At 47.9% G+C, this 20,748-nt stretch overlaps 1 protein-coding gene across 1 annotated transcript in view; it reads right to left on the minus strand.

The window, feature by feature from the left end:
* The window catches only part of LOC142904850 (hamartin-like), a 32,551-nt gene that overhangs the window by 7,197 nt on the left and 4,606 nt on the right, over nt 1-20,748 (minus strand). The window contains exons 2-16 of the mRNA XM_076051211.1: nt 20,552-20,748; nt 20,079-20,182; nt 19,065-19,217; nt 17,772-17,916; nt 17,498-17,652; nt 17,320-17,393; nt 16,471-16,649; nt 12,269-12,387; nt 10,312-10,477; nt 10,101-10,222; nt 9,370-9,463; nt 8,476-8,583; nt 6,807-7,440; nt 3,939-3,982; nt 492-658 (exon numbers count right to left, since the gene is read on the minus strand). The exon at nt 20,552-20,748 is cut by the window's right edge and continues 36 nt beyond it. Coding sequence (XP_075907326.1) covers nt 492-658; nt 3,939-3,982; nt 6,807-7,440; nt 8,476-8,583; nt 9,370-9,463; nt 10,101-10,222; nt 10,312-10,477; nt 12,269-12,387; nt 16,471-16,649; nt 17,320-17,393; nt 17,498-17,652; nt 17,772-17,916; nt 19,065-19,217; nt 20,079-20,182; nt 20,552-20,660 — 2,373 coding nt within the window. The 5' untranslated portion in view covers nt 20,661-20,748. The remainder of the gene's footprint in view (nt 1-491; nt 659-3,938; nt 3,983-6,806; nt 7,441-8,475; nt 8,584-9,369; nt 9,464-10,100; nt 10,223-10,311; nt 10,478-12,268; nt 12,388-16,470; nt 16,650-17,319; nt 17,394-17,497; nt 17,653-17,771; nt 17,917-19,064; nt 19,218-20,078; nt 20,183-20,551) is intronic.

The following is a 20,748-nucleotide window of genomic DNA, read 5'->3' on the forward strand; positions in this document are numbered from 1 at the left end:
GAAGCACGGTAATTAAAGAAGCCTGCCTGACAGTCAACTAAATTCCTTAAAGATTTGACACACTGGACCTTTAACAAAGGACACGTGTGAAAAAGACGTTTGAGGGCCGTTTGCAAAATGGGCCTTTGTTTCAATTTCATTCCTGGAAACCCTGCCGGCCTTCGTGGCCTTGTTAATTATTTGTTGAAAAGTACCGCTGGCAAACACAACAACTTCTATGACATCTTTTCTGTAGGTACTTTCTTCAAAATGATGCTCTGTTGATCTCACAGCTGGAGGGGTTAAGATCTCTGCAGACGCTTCGGGTGCCGAGACGTTTGTTGTTGTTGTTGGGTTTTTTTCCCCCTGCGGAAACGTTTTGTTTTTTTGTTTTTTTCTAGGAAACGGTGCCGAAAGCCACACAAACACACAGCGGAACTTTGTGTGGCATGGAATCGGAGGTCCGCCCCAAGTGCGGGGGTGGGGGGGGGGGGGATCACGGGGAAACTTGCCATGGCGTTGTTCTGCTCCTCCAGCGCTGTGGCGTTGATGATGCGCCGGAGTAGGCGCCTGTTGCGGACGGCGTGCTGCTCCCTCTTGTAGCGCTCGTACAGCAGCTGGTTGTGCAACAGGAGCAGCTGGCTGCGCAGCGTGTGGAGCTCGTCCAGTGGGGCGGAGCCTGTCAGGATTGAGGGGGGTATGGTGGTGGTGCGTTAATAACAATGTAATTAACGGGAGGGGGGGCCCCGAGGGTCCGACGCACATGACTGCTATTACTTGTAAATATTGCAAGGCTTTGAGCGGCGCCTGGGAACAAACAGTAGCGAGGGAGGAATAAATGTCAACAGGAAGGCGGGAGGGAGAGCGTCCTCTTGGCGCCGCCGCCGTTTCAGACGGCAAAAGAAGAAGAAAAATAAACAGGGCCACTGTGTCAGTCTTCACACATTCAAATGACCGTAATTTCCGGACTATAAAGCGCACCTGAATATAAGCCGCAGCAGCTAAATTTAGGGGGGAAAAAACCAATGTATACATATACAAGGCGCACTGGACTATAAGCCGCAGGTGTTTCGTCAGGAAACGGGTCCGCGGAGCGGATCGGTTTGGCGGCTGCGCGAGCCTGCGACTCTGGACTCGCACCGCGGATCCTGTTTGCGGGGTCCCGCTGGTCACCTCGGTTAATTGGTACGGAGTCGGACCAGAACTCGACAACAAGAGCAAGACAAGAGAACATACAGACGAGAGCGCGAGCGATCGAGCCAGATCGACTGCCTTTAACTTAAAAGCTGCATCATATGCAATTCTTGGTTTGTTTTCCATAATGAGGGTTTGTGCATGAAAACTTCCTAGCTGTAAAAAAAAACATAGATTAGCCACACCGTTGTATAAACCGCAGGGTTCAAAGCATGGGGAAAAACGTAGCGGCTTATAGTCCGGAAATTACGGTAAGCGCCGATTCTTTTTACTCTCTCAGAAAGAGGAGTTCAAAAGAACCCAGTTCGTAGTAAGAGTGGGGTGGGAAGTGCCAGAGATTTCACGGTGCGAGATCATCTGCAACATCAGAGTCAAAACAACAACACGGCCGCAACTGGCACACCGGGAGGACTTAGTAGCACGACATCTAAACGCATGTGTACCCCTCTGTCTTTGAACTGATATACGACCCGCCGACACGCTGCCATGTGATGATGACCTCCAACTAATGTATGCTTTCACTATGGACCTGATCAGGCTGAAGTGAGGGGAACCACTGCAACGGACAGCTGACAAGAAGAATCCATCTGCACGTCTCTCGATTTGATAGTGAACTGTGACCTCACGCCAGCTGCTCAGCCAGTCGGGCTTAAAGCACGCAACTCACACGGCCCTGTCCACACGAGAACGTTGACGTTTTTTTGTTTTCTTTCCCGGGGTCGAAAAAAGTCGTGTCCACGCTGGCAGATGGAAACGGAACGGTGGGTGAAAACGATGTAATGCGTATGTGTTGGAAAAATATGTACACTTTTCATTTATCCCATAGTATGCTTAAAGAATACTTAACCTTGTGTCCCATTATATACTCGCAACATAATACATGTGTAACTAAAATAGAGAACTATGTGAAACCTAACAAACTGTGATGCACATGGGGAACAGATACTGGGATGGGGAGGTACGACCGACCAAGAATGCGGAATTCTATATATGCTTGTCAATGCTGTCCAATGTGATTGATCAATTCCTAGACATATGTTGCCAGGGACCGCCCCTAAATGCATAATAAAATGAGGCCAGTGAGACGGCGGCGCTTCAGAGTTGGGAGGACGGAGCGGGACTGACGTCGCCTGCCGTCTCAGCTCTCCTCGCGAGAAGCCGTTCTTGACTCCTGCGTGTTTCTTTTGTAGAATTGTTGAGGATAAACCTAACAGTATGCCACACCGAAAGGTGGCGCTGTTAACAGACGCCGACACAGCCACCGGACCCACGATTTAGAAAGAGGGCGTTTCCGCTACGCACTAAACACACAGAAACAAACAAAAAAAAAAAAAAACGGCGAGTAGCGGGAAAAAAAAGTGAGTCTGAGGTTTTGTGAGGTTTTGTAGTAATATTGCCAACACATCTTGAAGCGCCTGCGATACAAAGACAACTCCGCTGGCCGCCATCGTCGTTTGTGCCGCTGCATGCCGTGTTTTTTCCGGTCACATGACAAGTGACTGTGCGATGACGTCATCGTTTTACAAGGAAAAGCCGTTTTCACCGTCCACACGGCAACGACGTGACAACGGCGAAACGGCGTTGTCACATTTTACCACTCTGGGACCCGTTTTCAAAAAAAACTGCCGTTTCGGGGGACCCAAAAACGCCGTTGCCGTGTGGGTGTAGGTACAGAATTAGTCCGGGTGCAGAATCGTTCCCGGCGGAAATGACTGCCGATACGGCAACTCCATTGGGACAAACCTCTCCATCGCGGTTGAACGTGGAATATGGATGGATCACGGTCAAAACGCTATTTCGCGGGTGATAGATAGATAGATAGATAGATAGATAGATAGATAGATAGATAGTGAGTGTGTTGAATACATACATTTGTCACTGTATTTTGATTTACCTTGTATGTATATCTATACAGAGAGTGAGAGAGGGAGAGGGAGAGAGGGAGAGAGAGAGAGAGAGAGAGAGATTTTGTGTATACAACATTAATACAAACAAATTACCGTAAATACGCCAGGGATTGACGGGAAAAAAAACAACCTTAAGCAACCTATGTAGTTTGTCCTAATAGAGTTGCCGTATGTGACGTCGTGTTGCCGTATCGGGCAGTCACTTCCGCCTGGAACGATTCTGCACCCGGACTAATTCTGTACCTACACCGGAACGGTGAAATACTTTACCGCTTCCACCAAAAAAACGTTCCCGTGTGCACAGGGCCTCAGAGGGTCGATCACGAGATCAAAATCATTGCGAACATTCGCTCTGCTTATTTACAATACGCGTGAAGAAAAAGTCCCACGAGCTCACTTTAGGGTTCCAGGTCCTGAGTGGAGATTTGGGGCAGGGCACAACCCAAACAACAGGACTGTGTCAGCCTGTCTATCGGGGGGGACACGGGCTGCAATTACAGGTGAGCTAACGCTAACAACAACAACAACAACAGAGATCATCTGTGTCGTTTCGAGCCGCTGCCCAGCAAAAATTGGATTCCGGCTGCAGTTGGCGGGAGTTAAATAGCAGGCAAGGAGAAAGAAATGTCCTGGAATGGGAATCACTTGAATGTCGGCGCAGATCCGTTTACGCGTTTTTTTTAAGCAGAAGCGGGATTGAACAAATCCCCCCTCTCAGCTTCCCCCCCCCGACCTGGCAACATTTCAACATGCCGTTCCATGTCAATACGGAGCTCGTGACAGAGCGCCGGTCATGCCTAAATAATGCTCCTTCTGCGCTCTTCATAAAGGGCTCCTTGTGTGAGTGCGAGTGTTTACCTCCAAAGTGTGTCCAGTCAGCTGATTTGCTTGGCAAAGGTAATCTGCAGAGGGAAAAACAAACAAACCAAAAAGAAAAAAAAAAAAATATTAGTGGAATGATCAAACTGTCTGCATCAGTTCATGTTCAGTAAAGTAGGTTCAATGATAACAATATTAATAATGAAGTGAGAAAGAGATATTTTGTAGCAGAAGAGGAAAACTCTGAGGGTTTACCAACAGAGTTGGAACCAAACATCTTCCGCTGCTCAAGTTCACAGATAAAGCCCCCTCTGAATTTCACTTGCAATATGTAGCGTCCGAAGGCATCTGGCACACTACGTCATATAAACCATTGTATATGAAAACGGGGCAAACGTGCAGTTAATCGTGCCGTCTGTGAATGGGTCACTCTTCTAGCCGGAGCAAGCGAGAATGTAAACGTAAAAGCAGTGGTTCCTCCACGGCCAATACATTAGAAGATTGGTCTCCAAACTTTTTTAGGAGGGGGGGAGGGGCTGGTTGGAAATATAGCGCTAGCGGGAGCTAGCGGGAGCTCGCTTTCGCTCTACGCTAACTCAGCAACACAGACAGAGACACGCAGCGGGCCGGATGTGGTCCGCGGGCCGTAGTTTGGGAACCCCTGCATTAGAAGATAGGTTTAACGGTTCCTATGCTTTGTTCTGTAGACCACCCCATTTTTTTCCCAGGACAGTCACTTGTGTTCCATTAAAAGGACATACATGCATGCATTAACATCTGACCACGAGACCTCCCTCAGGCAGACCCGGGTGCCCGATACATGCCTGACAATCCGCCACACGTATCAATTTAAATAAAAAGACTAACGCGCTGTGATGTGACCGGAATTCAGGAAGACTTGAAACCGCGAGCTGGTTAGTCGGTAAACCAGCGAGAGGAGCCCACACAGCATGCAAGATTTGTCTTTAAATCCTTCATATACCAGAGTGAACCATTTCCCCTGCTTTTTATCGCTGGGTTTGCTCTCGGCTAATCTGCTCGCCCTCCTCAGTCAACAGAGAATGGAGGGCAAACAAACAGCACAATGTTTGATTCCTGACATCAAATGAGACTGAGAGGGAAGGAGGAGGAGGAGAAAAAAAGGCATATAGGCATTACAGTCAAAACTGCCACGCAATTGGGGGTGTGTGTGTGCCATTCCATCCCATGGCTTTCGTCACTTGGAAAAGCACGAGCCCGCTAGCTAACCTGGCGCGCCAGATGGAACACTCTCCCGAGTCCTCGCGGTGACAATCCCACACAAAGCATCCCAGGTTAAGACTTGGAAGCGCTGCCTGTGCGTCACGCAGCAATTATTTGGAACTCTTAAGACGCTAATCAGGAGTAACGGTAAAAGTTTTGCTTTGTTTCCGATGCTTTTTATGAGAAAATGACAGGTAAAATGCCACCGCAGCAGGGGATCTTTGAAGCGGCCTCCTCCTGGTAAAGGAAAAGAAGCAAAGCAAGCCAACCACTGTGGAAGCCAGTGACATTAGAAGACCAACTCAAAGCGCCACCTGCTGGAGGCTGAGCAAAGAGGAGCGGCTGAGATTTGATGCCCTGGGGGAAAAAAAAAAAAAAAAAAACCCTGTCGCATCGGCCACGCAGAGCTAGCAACACGCACGAGCCGACTGAATATCTACATCAAACGCGTCCCTCAGAAACAGCGAGCGAGTACCCGGTTTGCACCGCAATTTCAGGAGCTGGATCTGGCGCCAGCAGTCTAAATATTTGTCTTCTCAAAAATAGGGCAAGGCGACACAAAGGGAAGCTGCAGGGAGGTTGACACTCCACAGACGTACCCGTCTCGGTTACATTTTCACCTGCAGTAATCGGGGGTGAGGGGGGTGTCTAATACGTTTTGTAACTGCTCTCCAACACACACACACACACACACACACACACACACACACACACACACACACACACACACACACACACACACACACACACACACACACACACACACACACACACACACACACACACACACGAAGCTCAAATAAGCGCCGTTGCATTGTTCCATCCTTCGCCGTCTTCTGTTTACACGCGGGCAGAAAAAGGGGGCGGCGGCCTCCTTTAACAATGTCGCGCCTGCTCCCTGCTGGGGTGTTTTCTTTTCGGCGGCGATCAGCTGGAGGCAACCCCAAGAACTCGCCTCAGTGAGAGTATATATATATATACACATATACATATACATATACACATATACATACATATATATATATATATATATATATATACATATATATACATATATATACATACATACATTACAGCAGGGGTCCCCAAACTACGGCCCGCTGCGTGTCTCTCTGTCCGGCCCGCGTGAAGGCAGTCATTTTCGAGGCACTACGCCTGACAGTGCCCTAAATACGAACCACGCTGTCAAGCGACCTCGGAAGGTTAAAAGTGTAATATTTTGAGACCCTGAGGAAGAAACAACTCCATCCAGTGGTTACACTTCAGATTGCAGTGTCTTTCACTCTCCCTCCCCCTCCTTCTCAGCTTGCCAGGGAACTACAGTGGCCTGTGCACCCAAACACGGATACCGACATCCACCTTCGTTGTTATTGTTTGTTTTTTTGAAGACGCCAAACGTTTACCCTAATTCAGAAACACTTTACCCAGATAAAAATCATAGATCAAGCCTAATATTACACACTGAACCTTTAAATACCGGCTTCCTTAAACAAGTTTACACACTGGACCTTTAAATACACAAGGCAGCTGCTCAAACTGGAATAAATCATTTTCATTTTTTAGGACTCCGAGCGACAAATCGTCTGATTGTACACACAATAAATGCCACAAGCGGGTCAAACGCCATCTGGGAAGGCCGAGGACGGTGGGAAACGGCACAGCTACCTCTTGAGCACTTTGTCGTGGGCATCGCTCCCCTGCTGGACGAGGCGATCCAGCACCTCCAGCGGCGACGCCGACGCCACGCCCTCCTCCTCCTCGCCGTTCTCCAGCCCTTCCTCCCACTGCGGCAGCCCCTCCGCCGCTGCTGCCGCCTTCTGCGCCGCCTCCAACGTCCGCTGGCCCACGAAGAGCGAGGCGGCCCGCGGCAGCGCCAGGTCGAAGAAGGATTCGTAGGGCACCGGCGCCGGCGGCGTCTTGCCGCAGGGGCTCGGCGAGAACGCGGTGAACTTGAGCGCGTCGTCCTCCGGCGCCGAGGGGCTGCGGTGCGGGTGGTGGTCGATGGGCGTGAAGCAGGACTGGAAGGACCAGGACTGGTCGAGGAGGCCGGTGGCCGAGGCCCTGCTGTCTCTCCCTCCCCCCGCAGCGCTCGCAGCGCTCTCGGCCTTGTCCGACGTGGCCGCGGTGTCCTGGGCGACGCCCCCGGGCTGGGAGGTGGTGGTGGAGGAGTGTGTCTTGCCCTGGGTCTGGCAGCCGGTCAGGGTCTCGGTGGTGCGGTAGAAGGGAGAGTCGATCCCCCTCAGGCCCGACGGCCCCTGCTTGTCCTCGGTGATCTTCAGGAGCTCCTCCGTGATGGCAGCTGCAGCGGGAACAACACAGGAATTTTTTTTCAAGATTCAAGAACTTTATTTGTCACATGCTCATAGGATGTGCAGTGAAATGGAAAACATGGAAATGGAAAACAAATGATATTAACAGTACGTAAGTAGCGACATTAATCCATTTTTTCAGTGTTTTAAGAGTGACTTCAATGAAGAGCTCAACAACGAGGGGCTTCAAAGCGATATTTTGTCCTCACGCTTTTGTTCATTTTCAATAGAAATGAAAGCACGTTCTCTACATATCCCATTATATGCTTTTGCTTCTCCTATGAGGTGGGTCACCAAAACACTCCATCATTATGACTGCCTTCACGCAGGCCGGACGGAGATACGCAGCGGGCCGGATGTGGCCCGCGGGCTGTAGTTTGGGGACCCTTGGTCTAGAACAACACTGTATACAACCATTTTTTATAAACACAAAAGGAGCAGACAAATCACAAAGGCGCTCATTAGGAAAGATATGTGGAATGTCTGAACAATTGTAATACCTGCTATTCCCTAGGAAAAAAATTAAGGAAATACTGAAGCATTCCTAAACACAGTTGGTTCCCCGAGGAGGGCACCTCTGCCGCTAAGCAGCTAGCTTTAGCGGCAGAGCGCGTACCGTTTGGCAGCCGCTTTCATCTAAAGTAAGTTCACAACGCCCGTTTATATTTAGCGCGAGTGGCTCGGGTGGGATTTCAGCCAACAACAACAACAGAGACAGCTGAAGACAAAGGGGATGCAAACAGGGTTGTTAGCGTAATGGATCTTTCGTCAAAGTCCACGAGGCTCAGGCTATTTCAAAAATAACAAGAGCCAATTCAAGTAAAGTTGATATAGATTTAAAACTTTTGGTCCATAAAGTGAATTTTCCATTAACTTTCATATGTCACACATGGGCGAGTTTAAAAAGTCCATAACAAAGTGAGCTTAGATGGAACTGCAATGGCTTGCTTCACATTTGCTTTTATTAAAAAAAAAACAAAACCAAAAAAAAAGTCCTGGTCCCAAGATGAGGATGAAATGCTCACCTTCTTCTCTTTCCTTCTCCGTCACGAGCTGAAGGTCCAGCTCCTGTTTCTTCATGAAGACAGACAGCTCCGTCAAAGTCATGGAGACGTTCTCATCGGCACCTGCATCTGGTTGAAAGGAAATATGAAAAGGAAAGGTCTTGATCATTCAGAATCAGCGATGTCAAATGACACGTAGGGTCAATTAATACTGGGAAAATATGCGATGGAATAAATGAGTTTAAATGGTGATGACTTTGATGACATTTGAAAAAAGTAACGAAAAAAAACCTGAAAGTGCCAAATACATTGTCACGATAAGTGGGGACATATAGTGAATATCGAATACTATATAATACCGAGTTGAATATGATCATATTACAGTGACGATAACCTTTCAATGTAATGTGCCACCAAAAATAAACAAATAAAAAAAACTTTACAAAAAAAATGAGGGTCATTTTTGTAGTGTTTTGTCTACATCTGAATCACAGCAGTTCTGATCACGGGAGGAGAAAAAACCAGATGAATGACAACTGAAAACTGGGAGCGTTGCCCAGCCCTCCGTGCTGGAATTTCTATGGTTTCTCCCGAGTCTCCAAAGAAACAAAATGAGTTAGAACCTCGACTCCAAGAGCTAATGACGTTAGCACTGTTTAAAGCAGTGGTCTCCAAACTGTTTTAGCAATGGGTCACATGACGGAACTGCATCGTGTCGGCAGGCCACGGTGTGTTGACGGGGCGGGGGGGCGCGCTATCGCTGTGGCGCTACGCTAACGTGTCGGCAAAGTTACATGGCGGGGGGGCGGAGGGGGAAATTATGACTGCCTTCACGCAGGCCGGACAGAGACACGCAGCAGGCCGGATGTGGTCCGCGGGCCGTAGTTTGGGGACCCCTGGTTTAAAGCAACTCACCTCTGTTTGAGGCCATCTCTCCGCTCTTCTCCGCGTCTTTGACCTGTTCCTGTCTCACCAGCAGCGCCTTGCCGCCTTCGCCTTGCCGGCGATCCTGCAAATTCAATTTGACAGCGTGAACATTTTGTTTTTTTATGACATTCATGCGGTACAAATCTGGAATTGCATTTGAGTGCTTGGATGTTCAAAAAAAATTCTGCGATGGCTGCAAATTACAGCCCACTATACAGTTGTGGGGAAAAACTAAATCCCAATTATTTCTATTACATTTTCGCCAGATCACTTTTTTCAGTGTGTTTCAAAAGGTGCAGCTGCACCAGGGGCACAAAAACAAATTGAATTTACGGTGTTCTTTATCTCGTAAACTTGTACTCTGGATGTGATGCAAGGGACGCCATGTTGCTGAAACATCGCAGTTTTGATCTGGACGGAACCATGCATGTGCAGCAAGTGGAGCAGAAACTGCTCTCTTTGAGACTTGGGACTAATTCTCACTGCAATACATCACAAATGCAAATGCGGTGTCCGCCGTGGTAATCTTCCGTTGTGAAGATCACTTACTGACCCAAACATCACAACTGTACCTTTTTTCACCGTTGGCTCCCTAACAGAGTGGAACCCATTGTTCAATCAACATTTTGCTCCACTGAAAACAATTGTGAAGAAGAAAAGACCACGTGATGCATGATTTAATCTGTTTAATGAGATATTTTTCAGAGGGCAGATCATACCTTTCTAGAAGGACTAGACTGTATAGTGTTGGCTGGTAAGGAGACGATGGGGAAGTCATCTGTCAGGGTTGGGGGTGGGGAGGAGGTGGCCGGAGTGCTGGAGGCAGGCGTCCCTTTCCCTCCTGCTCAAAGAAAGAGCCCGACTCAAAGTTAGGATCCCATCCGTTCGGGACGCATTCTGAAAAGCCCCCCAGTCTTGTTGCTCACTGACCTGATGTGCAATGGAAGCGGCCGGAAACGTGCGAGGCACTCTGGGACAGCTCGGAGTTGGGCGACATGCCCCGGGAGGAGGGAGGCGTGGCCATGCCACACAAAGAGGTGGGGCTCCACAGGGAGTCCTTGCCCCCGCAGGAAGAGTTGAGTTCACAGGCGGAGCTCTGAGAACAAGCGGTGACATCATTGAAACGCTGATTTCACAGTTTTATACCCCTGCCCCCACCCTGCAACCTGGACGACCGTGAGGTGCAGACGACCACTCTCAACAACAACTTCGGGGCAACAGACTTGTTACTGCTTACAAATGATCAGCCTGCTATCTACCGTTAACAATAGTGAACAATAACACATCGTGCTCGTGGATCAACCGTGAATTGCGTGCAGAGTGAAAATTAAAACAACAAAAACAACATGCAAGCATCACGTTTTGCTTTTTATCTATTTTCCTTTGGCTCGGCGGACTGGGACATTGAGGCACAAAACCAAAATGACAAAAATGTTAGCAAACTTTCACTAGCACGACTCCCAGGCAACCTTAACATGGTGCATTTATAAGGCTTTACGTTCTAAAGTAGGTCGAAGTAGAATTTTAACTTCGTCGTTTATCCACATGTCTTTTCATGAGTGATTAAGAATGATTACCGTAATTTCCGGACTATAAGCCGCTACTTTTTACCCATGCTTTGAACCCTGCGGCTTATACAACGGTGCGGCTAATCTATGTTTTGTTTTTACAGCTAACGGCCACTAGGGGACCTTCTCAACCTATGGATTGTTGGGTGGGCTCGGGAAAGGGTGAGACGGGCAGTTCTTGCGAACAATGAAAGCAAAAGTGGAAGCAAATACAGAACGAGAGCAAGACAGTTTGCGCAAAGGAAGTTTTCATGCACAAACTCTCATTATGGAAAACAAACCAAGAATTGCATATGATGCAGCTTTCTAAGTTAAAGGCAGTCGATCTGGCTAGATCGCTCGCGCTCTCGTCTGTATGTTCTCTTGTCTTTGTGAGGTCCTTCCTGTGCGTCGCTGCCTCGAGTCCGACTCCATACCAATTAACCAAGGTGACCAGCGGGACCCCGCAAACAGGATCCGCGGTGCGAGTCCAGAGTCGCAGGCTCGCAGCCGCCGAACCGATCCGCTCCGCGGACCCGTTCCTGACGAAACACCTGCGGCTTATAGTCCAGTGCGGCTTGTATATGGACACATTGGTTTTTCCCCCTAAATTTAGCTGGTGCGGCTTATATTCAGGTGCGCTTTATAGTCCGGAAATTACGGTAGTGTCTTCATATAGATGTGTATCAATAATAATAAACAACTAAAGGCTGTGAAAACATGTTATTTCAGGAGAATGCAGCTATCTGATAGCCATGAGGTAGCTCTCAGGTTTCAAAAAGGTTGGCGAATCCTGATCTAGCATTTGCGTGTCAAGATTTTAATATTTAGACTTCAGTCATTGGCAGTTGACTTTCACGTTACAGAGGCAACTAAAGACACTCGCCAACATTTGGTTGTGTTTGCGTAAAAGTTAAGATTTATTTTTAGATTACTGACAACATAATATATCCACACTCCTACACAAACACTGAGTAAGAAGACTGGTATTTAATCAAAGATCAAAATCAAAAATGTTTTTTTGGTAAAAGTGATTTGTGGAATCTAATAAAAGAACTCAAAGGTTTTATTTTCAATGCCAGCAAACTAAGCAACTCAAACATCACGTTTTTCAGGGTGTTGTGTTCAGTCACGGCTTACAAGGAGCTGGCAGAAAAAAAGTCCATTGTGTACATTCAGAGCGAAAGCTACCAATGCATCGCATCTCACAGGTGAGCTACTAGAGTTCAAACAGTCTCTGTCCCAGGATGAGCGAACGGGAACTTACTGATCTCGTTTTTGAGGCCACTGACTAATGTTGGCTTGCTCGACAGTTTCAGACGTATCAAGGACGATCTTACCTGCCGTCTGGTGGTCTGTGGGCTGCGGTGGGAGGACTGCGTCCCGGACAGAGGGGGTAAAGAGAGCGGAGGGGGCAGTGGCTGCCGTGGAGTGGAGAACGGAGTCGAAGAGGAGCTTCCTGTTGTGGGGAGGACAAATAGCCTGATACATTTTTTGTATGGAACCACCCTACAACGCAACATCGCCGGTGGGTTGTTGGCTGGCTACTTAAACCAGCTGGAAAACATATACACAATAGAAGCACACGGAAAACGCTGCAAAATGTAAAACCTGTCTGGTGGTTGTAAAAAGGTTCTAGATAGTTATTATATTGGTAATTTATTCTGAAAAAAAACAAAAAACGTCCATCACAGGAAAGGATTCGACAAAATGACATACTACTTCTATTTGAAGGGCCAGAGCTAGCAAATGTTTAATATTAACAATATTGTTTCCATCTTTGTCGCATTAATGAATTAATGGATCTAGTCCAGTAATAGCTTATCACGTCAAGTTTGCATTGGTGCAGAAATTTAAAAAAAAAATCAACTCAAAATAACAAAAAGTATAATGTATTATGAATTAACTCTATTCAAATACAGATGAAAATGTAATTTTTTTAAAAATCTAAATTTAAAATTGTCAATCAAGGACTTCCGGGTTGGCAACGTCTTGGGAGTAGACGTGCGCTCCGGTCAATGCCAAACTTTTTAAACTATCCAGCCCTCTAAATTTTACTCTTGGTTTTGTTTTTCGTGTGCTTCTGTCACTCGTGTACGAGTGGCGATGTAGTAGCCATGGAGTTCGACACGTCATTTGATCTCCTCGACTCAAAACTAGACCAGACATGGCTCACAGTTGAAGACCGCGGCCAATGACTCTCTTCCCTTGAACTTGCCTCAGACAACCTCAGTCAGTGGGTTGTGGATCTGGAGGGCGTCCTGCACGGCTCTTAGTGCAGACAACGCCGAGCTAAAGCCTTAAAGTTATGTTGGTGGTTGGTGCCTAAACCCTGCTGTCCCCACCAGGAATCGACGTGGTGCATCGCTCTCTCGCATCCAGGCCGGCCCCGCATTAGCGGCCGAGGGCCGGCCTGGATCTGGTGTCGGTGTAATTCTTCGCTTACGCCGACACCAGATGAAAGACCTGCTCATCGGAGGAGCACCGAGGAGAGGAAGGCTGGAGTATCGTGGCCAAGCAATCCAGGTCGTCGAGGACACAGCCCCACCCTATGGTCCCCACTGGGTGGCGCCGCCAAGTTTTTGATGCTTTGCATTCCCTTTTGCACCCAGGAGGGACGTCAGGGGATGGGCCGCCACCTGCATGGCCTGTCAGCACACCAAGGTGCACAGGCACACTAAAGCCTCTTCTCTACTACAATTATGACGTTGTTGATATGTTTTTTTTGAACGCGGGACGTCGCGCAATCGATCGGTATTTAGTCCCTTCTCTACGGACCAAAACCAGCGGGGTGTCACCCCCGGCATCTGGTCCATTTTGTGCGCGAGCCGTGAGCGAAAAAAAGCCAGAGGACAATGAACAATTATCGAGCGCTGATGGAACGTGATCGAACCCCTTTACATCAGTACTTGATACACGCAGCGACTGGCACGATATTATGACTTAGCGCACATTAACGCTCAACGTCATCCCGTGCGGCAGGTAAAAAATGTGGTGATGTCGCGGGTGGCCCAATTTCATCGCAAGCCGATAGGTGCAGTGCCGATCGGAGCCGATTATTACCCGTGTCCCTTGCCGGGTTGTTTGACCCGTTATGGCTCGGTGAGCCTGCTCCACTGCCACCAAATGCTGAGTAGTAGCGGGACTTCACAACGTCTTTTGGCCAGTGGAGCAGGGGCTTAAGGCACCGTTGGAACTGTTCCACATTCCAGATATATACGAGATGACCACGTTAATGTGGACCTGGTGGGCCTGCTTCCCCCTCTCCCATTGATTTACTCACCTCCTTACCATGGTGGACAGGACCACCAGGTGGCTGGAGGTTGTGCCCCTGTCATCCACCATATATACGGCAGTGGTGGCTCGGGCGTTTGTCTCGGCTTGGGTGGCCCGGTTTGGTACACTTCCGGACCCAACCTCTGACATGGCCGCCCAGTTCACTTCTGAACTGTGGTCGGTGGTAGCTGGGAACCTGGGGGTGAAGCTCAATAGGACCACAGCGTACCAGGCTGCGTAGGACCATGCTAATCGACTGTGCAAACGGTTTCACCACTCCATGAAGGCTGCTCTCCGGGCCACACTCACAGACGGTAACTGGATAGACCGTCTACCATGGGTCTTGTTCTGCAGTCTTCAGTAGCGGAATGTATTCAGAGGTTAGTCCATATTGTTTAATGTGCAAGTCTGCCGAGGCTTCCCTTATTCATATGTTCTGGCTCTGCCCTCGTCATAATAAATATTGGAAGAAGCTTTTCGCACACTACCGCAAGTGTTAGAGGTTGAATTGAAACCAAACCCATTGATGGTTCTTTTTGGGGTTCAGGGAAGGGAGGACATATCTATCTAAAGAAAGGTGTTGAATCTTACGATTTTTCCTCCCTCCTTGCACGATGAGCAATTTTGCTAAGTTCGAAAGAATGCTTTCCCCCAAACTAGGGATGCAAATTATCGATGAAAGGCCGGGTTAACACCGGCCGCGTAAGCGCTGCGTAAAGCGCCGCTCCTGCGAAAATCTGCTGCTGCTGCTAACTCCCGTACAGACGACTCCCTCTACTTCTCCGCTTCAAAGATAGAAATTTTGCATCGCCCGTCTTGCCTTCACAACAAATCATCTCTACTCTTCTCTCGCTCTTTCCCCGTATGTTTACCACACCCAAAACCCCACCCCCCGCCCCGTAGCCAGCCCACTCCGTTGTTCGCCCGCGTGTTTGTGAGCGAGAGAGGGAGATTTTGTGTGTGTGTGTGCACGCATGTGTGCACGCGTGCGTGTGCACATGCTCGTTTCATCTCTCTCGCACTCTGATACAAAATACCCACAAACACAACATTCACAAATATGATTGAATTTGTCATTTGCGGTATTTTATTTTGAAATGTCTATTTTGAAAATGAATTTTCTCGTTTTTTTGTTCAAGCGACTTCCAGTCTAATGGACACGGATCGCTTGCGGCTCGCTGTTGTTTAAAAGTAACTTGTTCTAGGTATATTATGACCGACAGTATCTACAGGTGAATTGCTCTTTCCTGCCATTACACTGTTATAACGATTTAAACTACTTACGTCACAGTTGCATAACCTGCCCAATGTAAACATTAATAAAACTCACAGTAGCCAATCGCATAAAAGGCTTCGTGTTGTCCCCGTGTGATGTTCAGTGACGCATGCAAAAATTGCACTTTATATTCCTCAATTAATGTTTTATTGTACCAGTTGGTATATGTTACAGATACTGGTTTGCAGGTAGTTTAACAACATAAATTCTAATACATTGAAATAATTGGACCCTTTTAACTGTTGTGCTCTTATACACTGTTGCGTGTAAAATGTCTTTTTTATCCTTCTTCTTCTTCAGTTATTTAGTTATTTAGTGCAGATTCTGGATGTCATATTACAGTAGCAGTGGCGAGGGGTGGGGTTGACAGAAGAGAGATGGCAGTTTTTGATTTGTTTTGAGTTGCCTGTATTACCATGTGTTCTACTTGTACTATTCCCCTTTGGATCTCAAAAAAAAAAATCTTCAATAAAACTATTTGGATTAAAAATAATTTCAATGAACGTTGAAAATGTGACTTGATAGAATGTGAACGAAAGTAATCACATTTTTGCAGAACTTTAGTGCAACTTTGAGATTCTTAGCCATGACATATTTGTAGCAATGAGACTTCAGAAACTAATGTATTGCATTGTAACTTTGCTGACACGTTAGCGTAGCGCGACAACGATAGTGCGCTCCCTCTCCTGTTCCCCCACTCAACAAAGACGGTAGCGATATGTCCAACCAGCCCCCCCCCCCCCCCGTCAACGAAAAAAAATGCCGGGACGTTAGCGCAGTGTAGTTGTGGTGCAGTAAATGCACTCTAATTGTTAATCAGGATACAACAGTATTTCCGTTTGAACGGATTCTACCAAACTGTGATTAAAATCAGTTGCCGTTTGGACTTTTGCAAGTATTTTGACGTAAAAAAAAAAAAATTAAAGACCTCCTGCGTCCGGATGGCGGTCAAAGCAGTTCGAGATTAGCTCGTGTGGTAGCGTCTCTCACCAAAGCTGCTCTGGAGGTCGCCGAAGGGGCTCGAAGTGCATTCTTGTGGTCGCAAGTGGACCTGCGGGTAGAAGGTCTCAGGCATGGTGGTGTAGCCCTCCTCGCAGGAAGCTTCTTTAGGGTCCAGGGACACTTTGGCACACTCGATGACAATGTCGTGGATCTCATACTTTTTCCACCTACCACAAAAAGCACAACAGACTGAGTAGGGCTGCACAATTAATCGAATTCTAATCACGATCACGATATTGGCTGCCACGATTACATTAAGCTGATCGTCTGCGATATTAAGGTTTAAAAAGCCGGCTACCGTACATGTCAAATCAAGCACTTTCAGTCATCCGACCACCAGGGGGCGAACGCAAGGTTAAGACTTCATGAAGCTGCCGAAATAGCAAGCGAGCAAATCCTGCAGCAGCGGCAGGAAGTGCCGCAACATAAGCGGCAGCCTCAAATGAAAGAGAGAGAGGGAGAGACAGAGAGAGAGAGAGAGAGAGCGAAAGAGAGGGGGGGGGAGAGAGAGGGGAGAGAGGGGGTGGGTGAGAGAGAGAGAGAAAGAGAGAGGGAGAGGGGGGGGGAGGGAGAGGGAGAGAGAGGGAGAGAGGGAGAGAGGGGGGAGAGTGAGAGGGAGAGAGAGAGAGAGAGAGAGAGAGAGAGAGAGAGAGAGAGAGCCGCGATGTCGGGAGCAGACAGTACAGCAGCATCTGGAGGTGAGGACCTAAGTGCAGACATGGGCAAACCACGGCCCGCGTGAAGCCAGTCATAACCCCCCCCCCAACGAAACTTTGTCGGCACGTAACTTTGCAGAGGTAGCGTAGCGCGATAGCGAGCTGCCCCCCCGACACTGACCTGGTGGGGTCCAGCTCGTGGTCCTTGGTTCCAGTCACCAGCTCTGGGTGAATGCGCACATGTTCCAACATTGGCTTAACGAGAGAGAGCGTGACACAAAAACATAAAGATATTAGGATATTAGTCAACATTTTAGTGTGAAAATCTGTCCTGAAGACCTCGGAAGGCATCTCCTTACTTTTACCACTTCCTCAAAGGTTTCCATGTTTTCCTTCATGCTGTAGTGCGAACGCAGGTAGGACACAAAGTTGCACGGGTACATGCCATAGAGACGGTGGAAGAGCGAGTAGACGCTGGCGTGCAGGTGGATGAGGTAAACCTCCGAAACATGCCCTGAGTTTGGAGGAGGGGGGGAAAAAAGACCAAAGACACAGATTAGGGACACAGATATAAAGGTAAATTTTATATATTTATCCCTAGAAATAATAAAAAACAGTTTCTTTCACTCCTACCTGGATTCCTTAGGTTCCATGACGCCAGGCGTCCAAAGATGTCAAAATACTCCCATAGGTGTTGCTTCCCCGCTTGAGGGATCATGGGTAGCAGAGTGATCAGGACCAGCACTCCCGTTATCAGCACCACAACATCGGTGTCCGTCTGAAAAAAATGCAGAAAGCGTTCATTCATGGCGAACTCGGAAAGACTACCGTAATTTCCGGACTATAAGCCGCTACTTTTTACCCATGCTTTGAACCCTGCGCCTTATACAACGGTGCGGCTAATCAGCTACAGCTAACGGCCACTAGGGGACCTTCTCAACCTATGGATTGTTGGGTGGGCTCGGGAAAGAGTGAGACGGGCGGTTCGTGCGAACAACGAAAGCAAAAGTGGAAGCAAATACAGAACGAGAGCAAGACAGTTTGCGCAAAGGAAGTTTTCATGCACAAACCGTCATTATGGAAAACAAACCAAGAATTGCATATGATGCAGCTTTTAAGTTAAAGGCAGTCGATCTGGCTCGATCGCTCGCGCTCTCGTCTGTATGTTCTCTTGTTTTTATGCGCTCTGTCTTTGTGAACTCCGGTGCGTCGCTGCTTCCAGTTCTGGTCCGACTCCGTACCAATTAACCGAGGTGACCAGCGGGACCCCGCAAACAGGATCCGCGGTGCGAGTCCAGAGTCGCAAGCTCGCAGCCGCCGAACCGATCCGCTCCGCGGACCCGTTTCCTGACAAAACACCTGCGGCTCATAGTCCAGTGCGCCTTGTATATGGAGACATTGGTTTTTTTCCATTAAAAAAAAAACAAAACAAAAAAAAAACGTGACTTTGCAAAACAAATATTTGATTTTGAACAGACTTTATGTGTGTCAGTTTGACCATCTGAGCTGTTCCACTCCATCAATGGGAATAGTTACGTCTGTGTGCCAAAGCTTCGGAGGCGCTCGTTTTTAGAGTTTGTCTAGAGATTTCCGTCGAGAACGCAGTGGCAGATTTTATTGGCACGCGTGGCTAAAAGGGGGATGACGCAGCAGATGTTTGGAAGAGCCCGCGCTGCAAATCTCACGTCTCTCCCAATTTCATTCCATCAATTTTTTCTTTCGCAAAAACAAGCAGAGCTTCTCCGTGCCCGCTTGCCAGAGCTAACTGATGACATACCAAACACAAACTGCCGCTGGCATGTGTTAAATCAGTGGTCCCAAAACTATGGCCCGCGGGCCACATCTGGCCCACTACGTGTCTCTGTCCGGCCCGCGTGAAGGCAGTCGTAACCCCCCGCCCCCCAGAGTTGTGACCGCCGTCGTTACCTTCAGGCATTTGAGCAGTGAGAGCAGCAGAGGGTAGCGGGCGATCTTGTGGATCCAAGACGGCTGCTTGCGGATGACATGGCCGAGCAGGGTGAGGGCGGGCAGCCGGCAGGCGTGCTTGGCCATGCAGTCGTTCATCTTGTCCAGAAGGTGCTGCGGGTTACGAGAAGAAGAGCGGCGTTGTGATTGCCGTTTTGAAACTTCACACAACACGGTGTATATTTATTTAGGTAGGGTTTATTATTGAGGTGTGCGTTTGCTGCGATACATCAAGCATACATTACATGCACGGCGCTAGATCTGAATTTGTGGGCATTAAAGGTCCAGCGAGTAATATTTGGCTCAATTTAAGATTTTTACATTGGCAAAAGCTTAACCACACACACACACACACACACACACACACACACACACACACACACACACACACACACACACACACACACACACACACACACACACACAGGTATACACATACATATACAGTATAGACATATATGTATACACACATACTGTACATACACATATGTATGTTTTGTTTGCTTTCATCAATGCTGCTGTTTCTTTCATGGTTTTTGTTTCATGTGCTACTTACTCGTGCTTGTTTATGGCAGCCTTATCTTTTCTATTGCAGCGCTTTGGCTGTGTTTTGCTTAGGTGTGTCTGTTTTTAGACGTTTACTCCAATGTGTTACACACCTCTGGGCCAGGTCATAACTGAAAGGGAGATTTTACCTAAATTGGTTTTATCTGGTTAATAACAGAAATTAATCAATAAACAAATCATCAAATATTGAGCACCTGGTTGACCGGGGCAATCTTACCAACGCTGCGACTGCTTTACACAGCTTTTTCCATGCAGGCTTTTCAGCCAACAAGTTGCCACAACTAGTGACTTTTAAATGGATTTAATCTGACCCAATTTTGCAATTCCATAGAAATGGAAGAATTTTTTTTAATGCCAAAAATTCTGCTGTTCTGGCACAAACCGGCCCGCCGTAGAATGGTTTCTCACCTTGTCGTGCGGCTCTCGGACTGAGCAGAGGATATGCACGGCCTGGGCAGAATTTGTTTCCAAGAAGTAGTCCACCAGGCCGTTCAGCAGCATGGACCCTCGATCTTAAAAGCAAACGGGGAAAGACATTTTGTGGCATTTTCTCCACCATTGCGTTACAGCTCAAACAGGAAGGGATTAACCATATTGATGACGGGTGGGTTGCCACCCAAAAGTGCCCCCATCTTTTTTTCTTTTTTCTTTTTTTTTTAATGGATTTGAAATTTGAAAATGTTGGCCATTTCGCAGGACACACAATTCAATTCAATAATTTCAATTACTAATAAATTTGGAATTTAGAAATTTGGAATAAATTTGGGTCGCGACTTCGTGATAAGGAAAAAGGGGTGGGTCCTAAGACTCCGTTGGCACCATTGGTTTAACCGATTGAGTGAGTGAGTGAGTGAGTGAGTGAGTGAGTGAGTGAGTCATACCCGCGCTGAGCTGCTCATTGATGATGCCCCTGATCTCCTCGAGCTGGTGGAGGTCAGAGGTTTCCAGGAGAGGAAGGAGGTCCCCCACGTTGGGCTGCTCCCTGGCCATGGTGACGTCAGCGCCGGTGTGGTGTGGTGTGGTGGGGGTTTGGAGGGGCGAGGGCGGAGGCCGTGCCTTTCCCTCCCTGCCTGGAGCA

The sequence above is a fragment of the Nelusetta ayraudi genome, unplaced genomic scaffold (genome assembly GCF_046127955.1).
Source record: "Nelusetta ayraudi isolate G7.1 ecotype Tasmania unplaced genomic scaffold, CSIRO-AGI_Nayr_v1 ptg000133l, whole genome shotgun sequence".
In the NCBI taxonomy this organism is placed as follows: domain Eukaryota; kingdom Metazoa; phylum Chordata; class Actinopteri; order Tetraodontiformes; family Monacanthidae; genus Nelusetta; species Nelusetta ayraudi.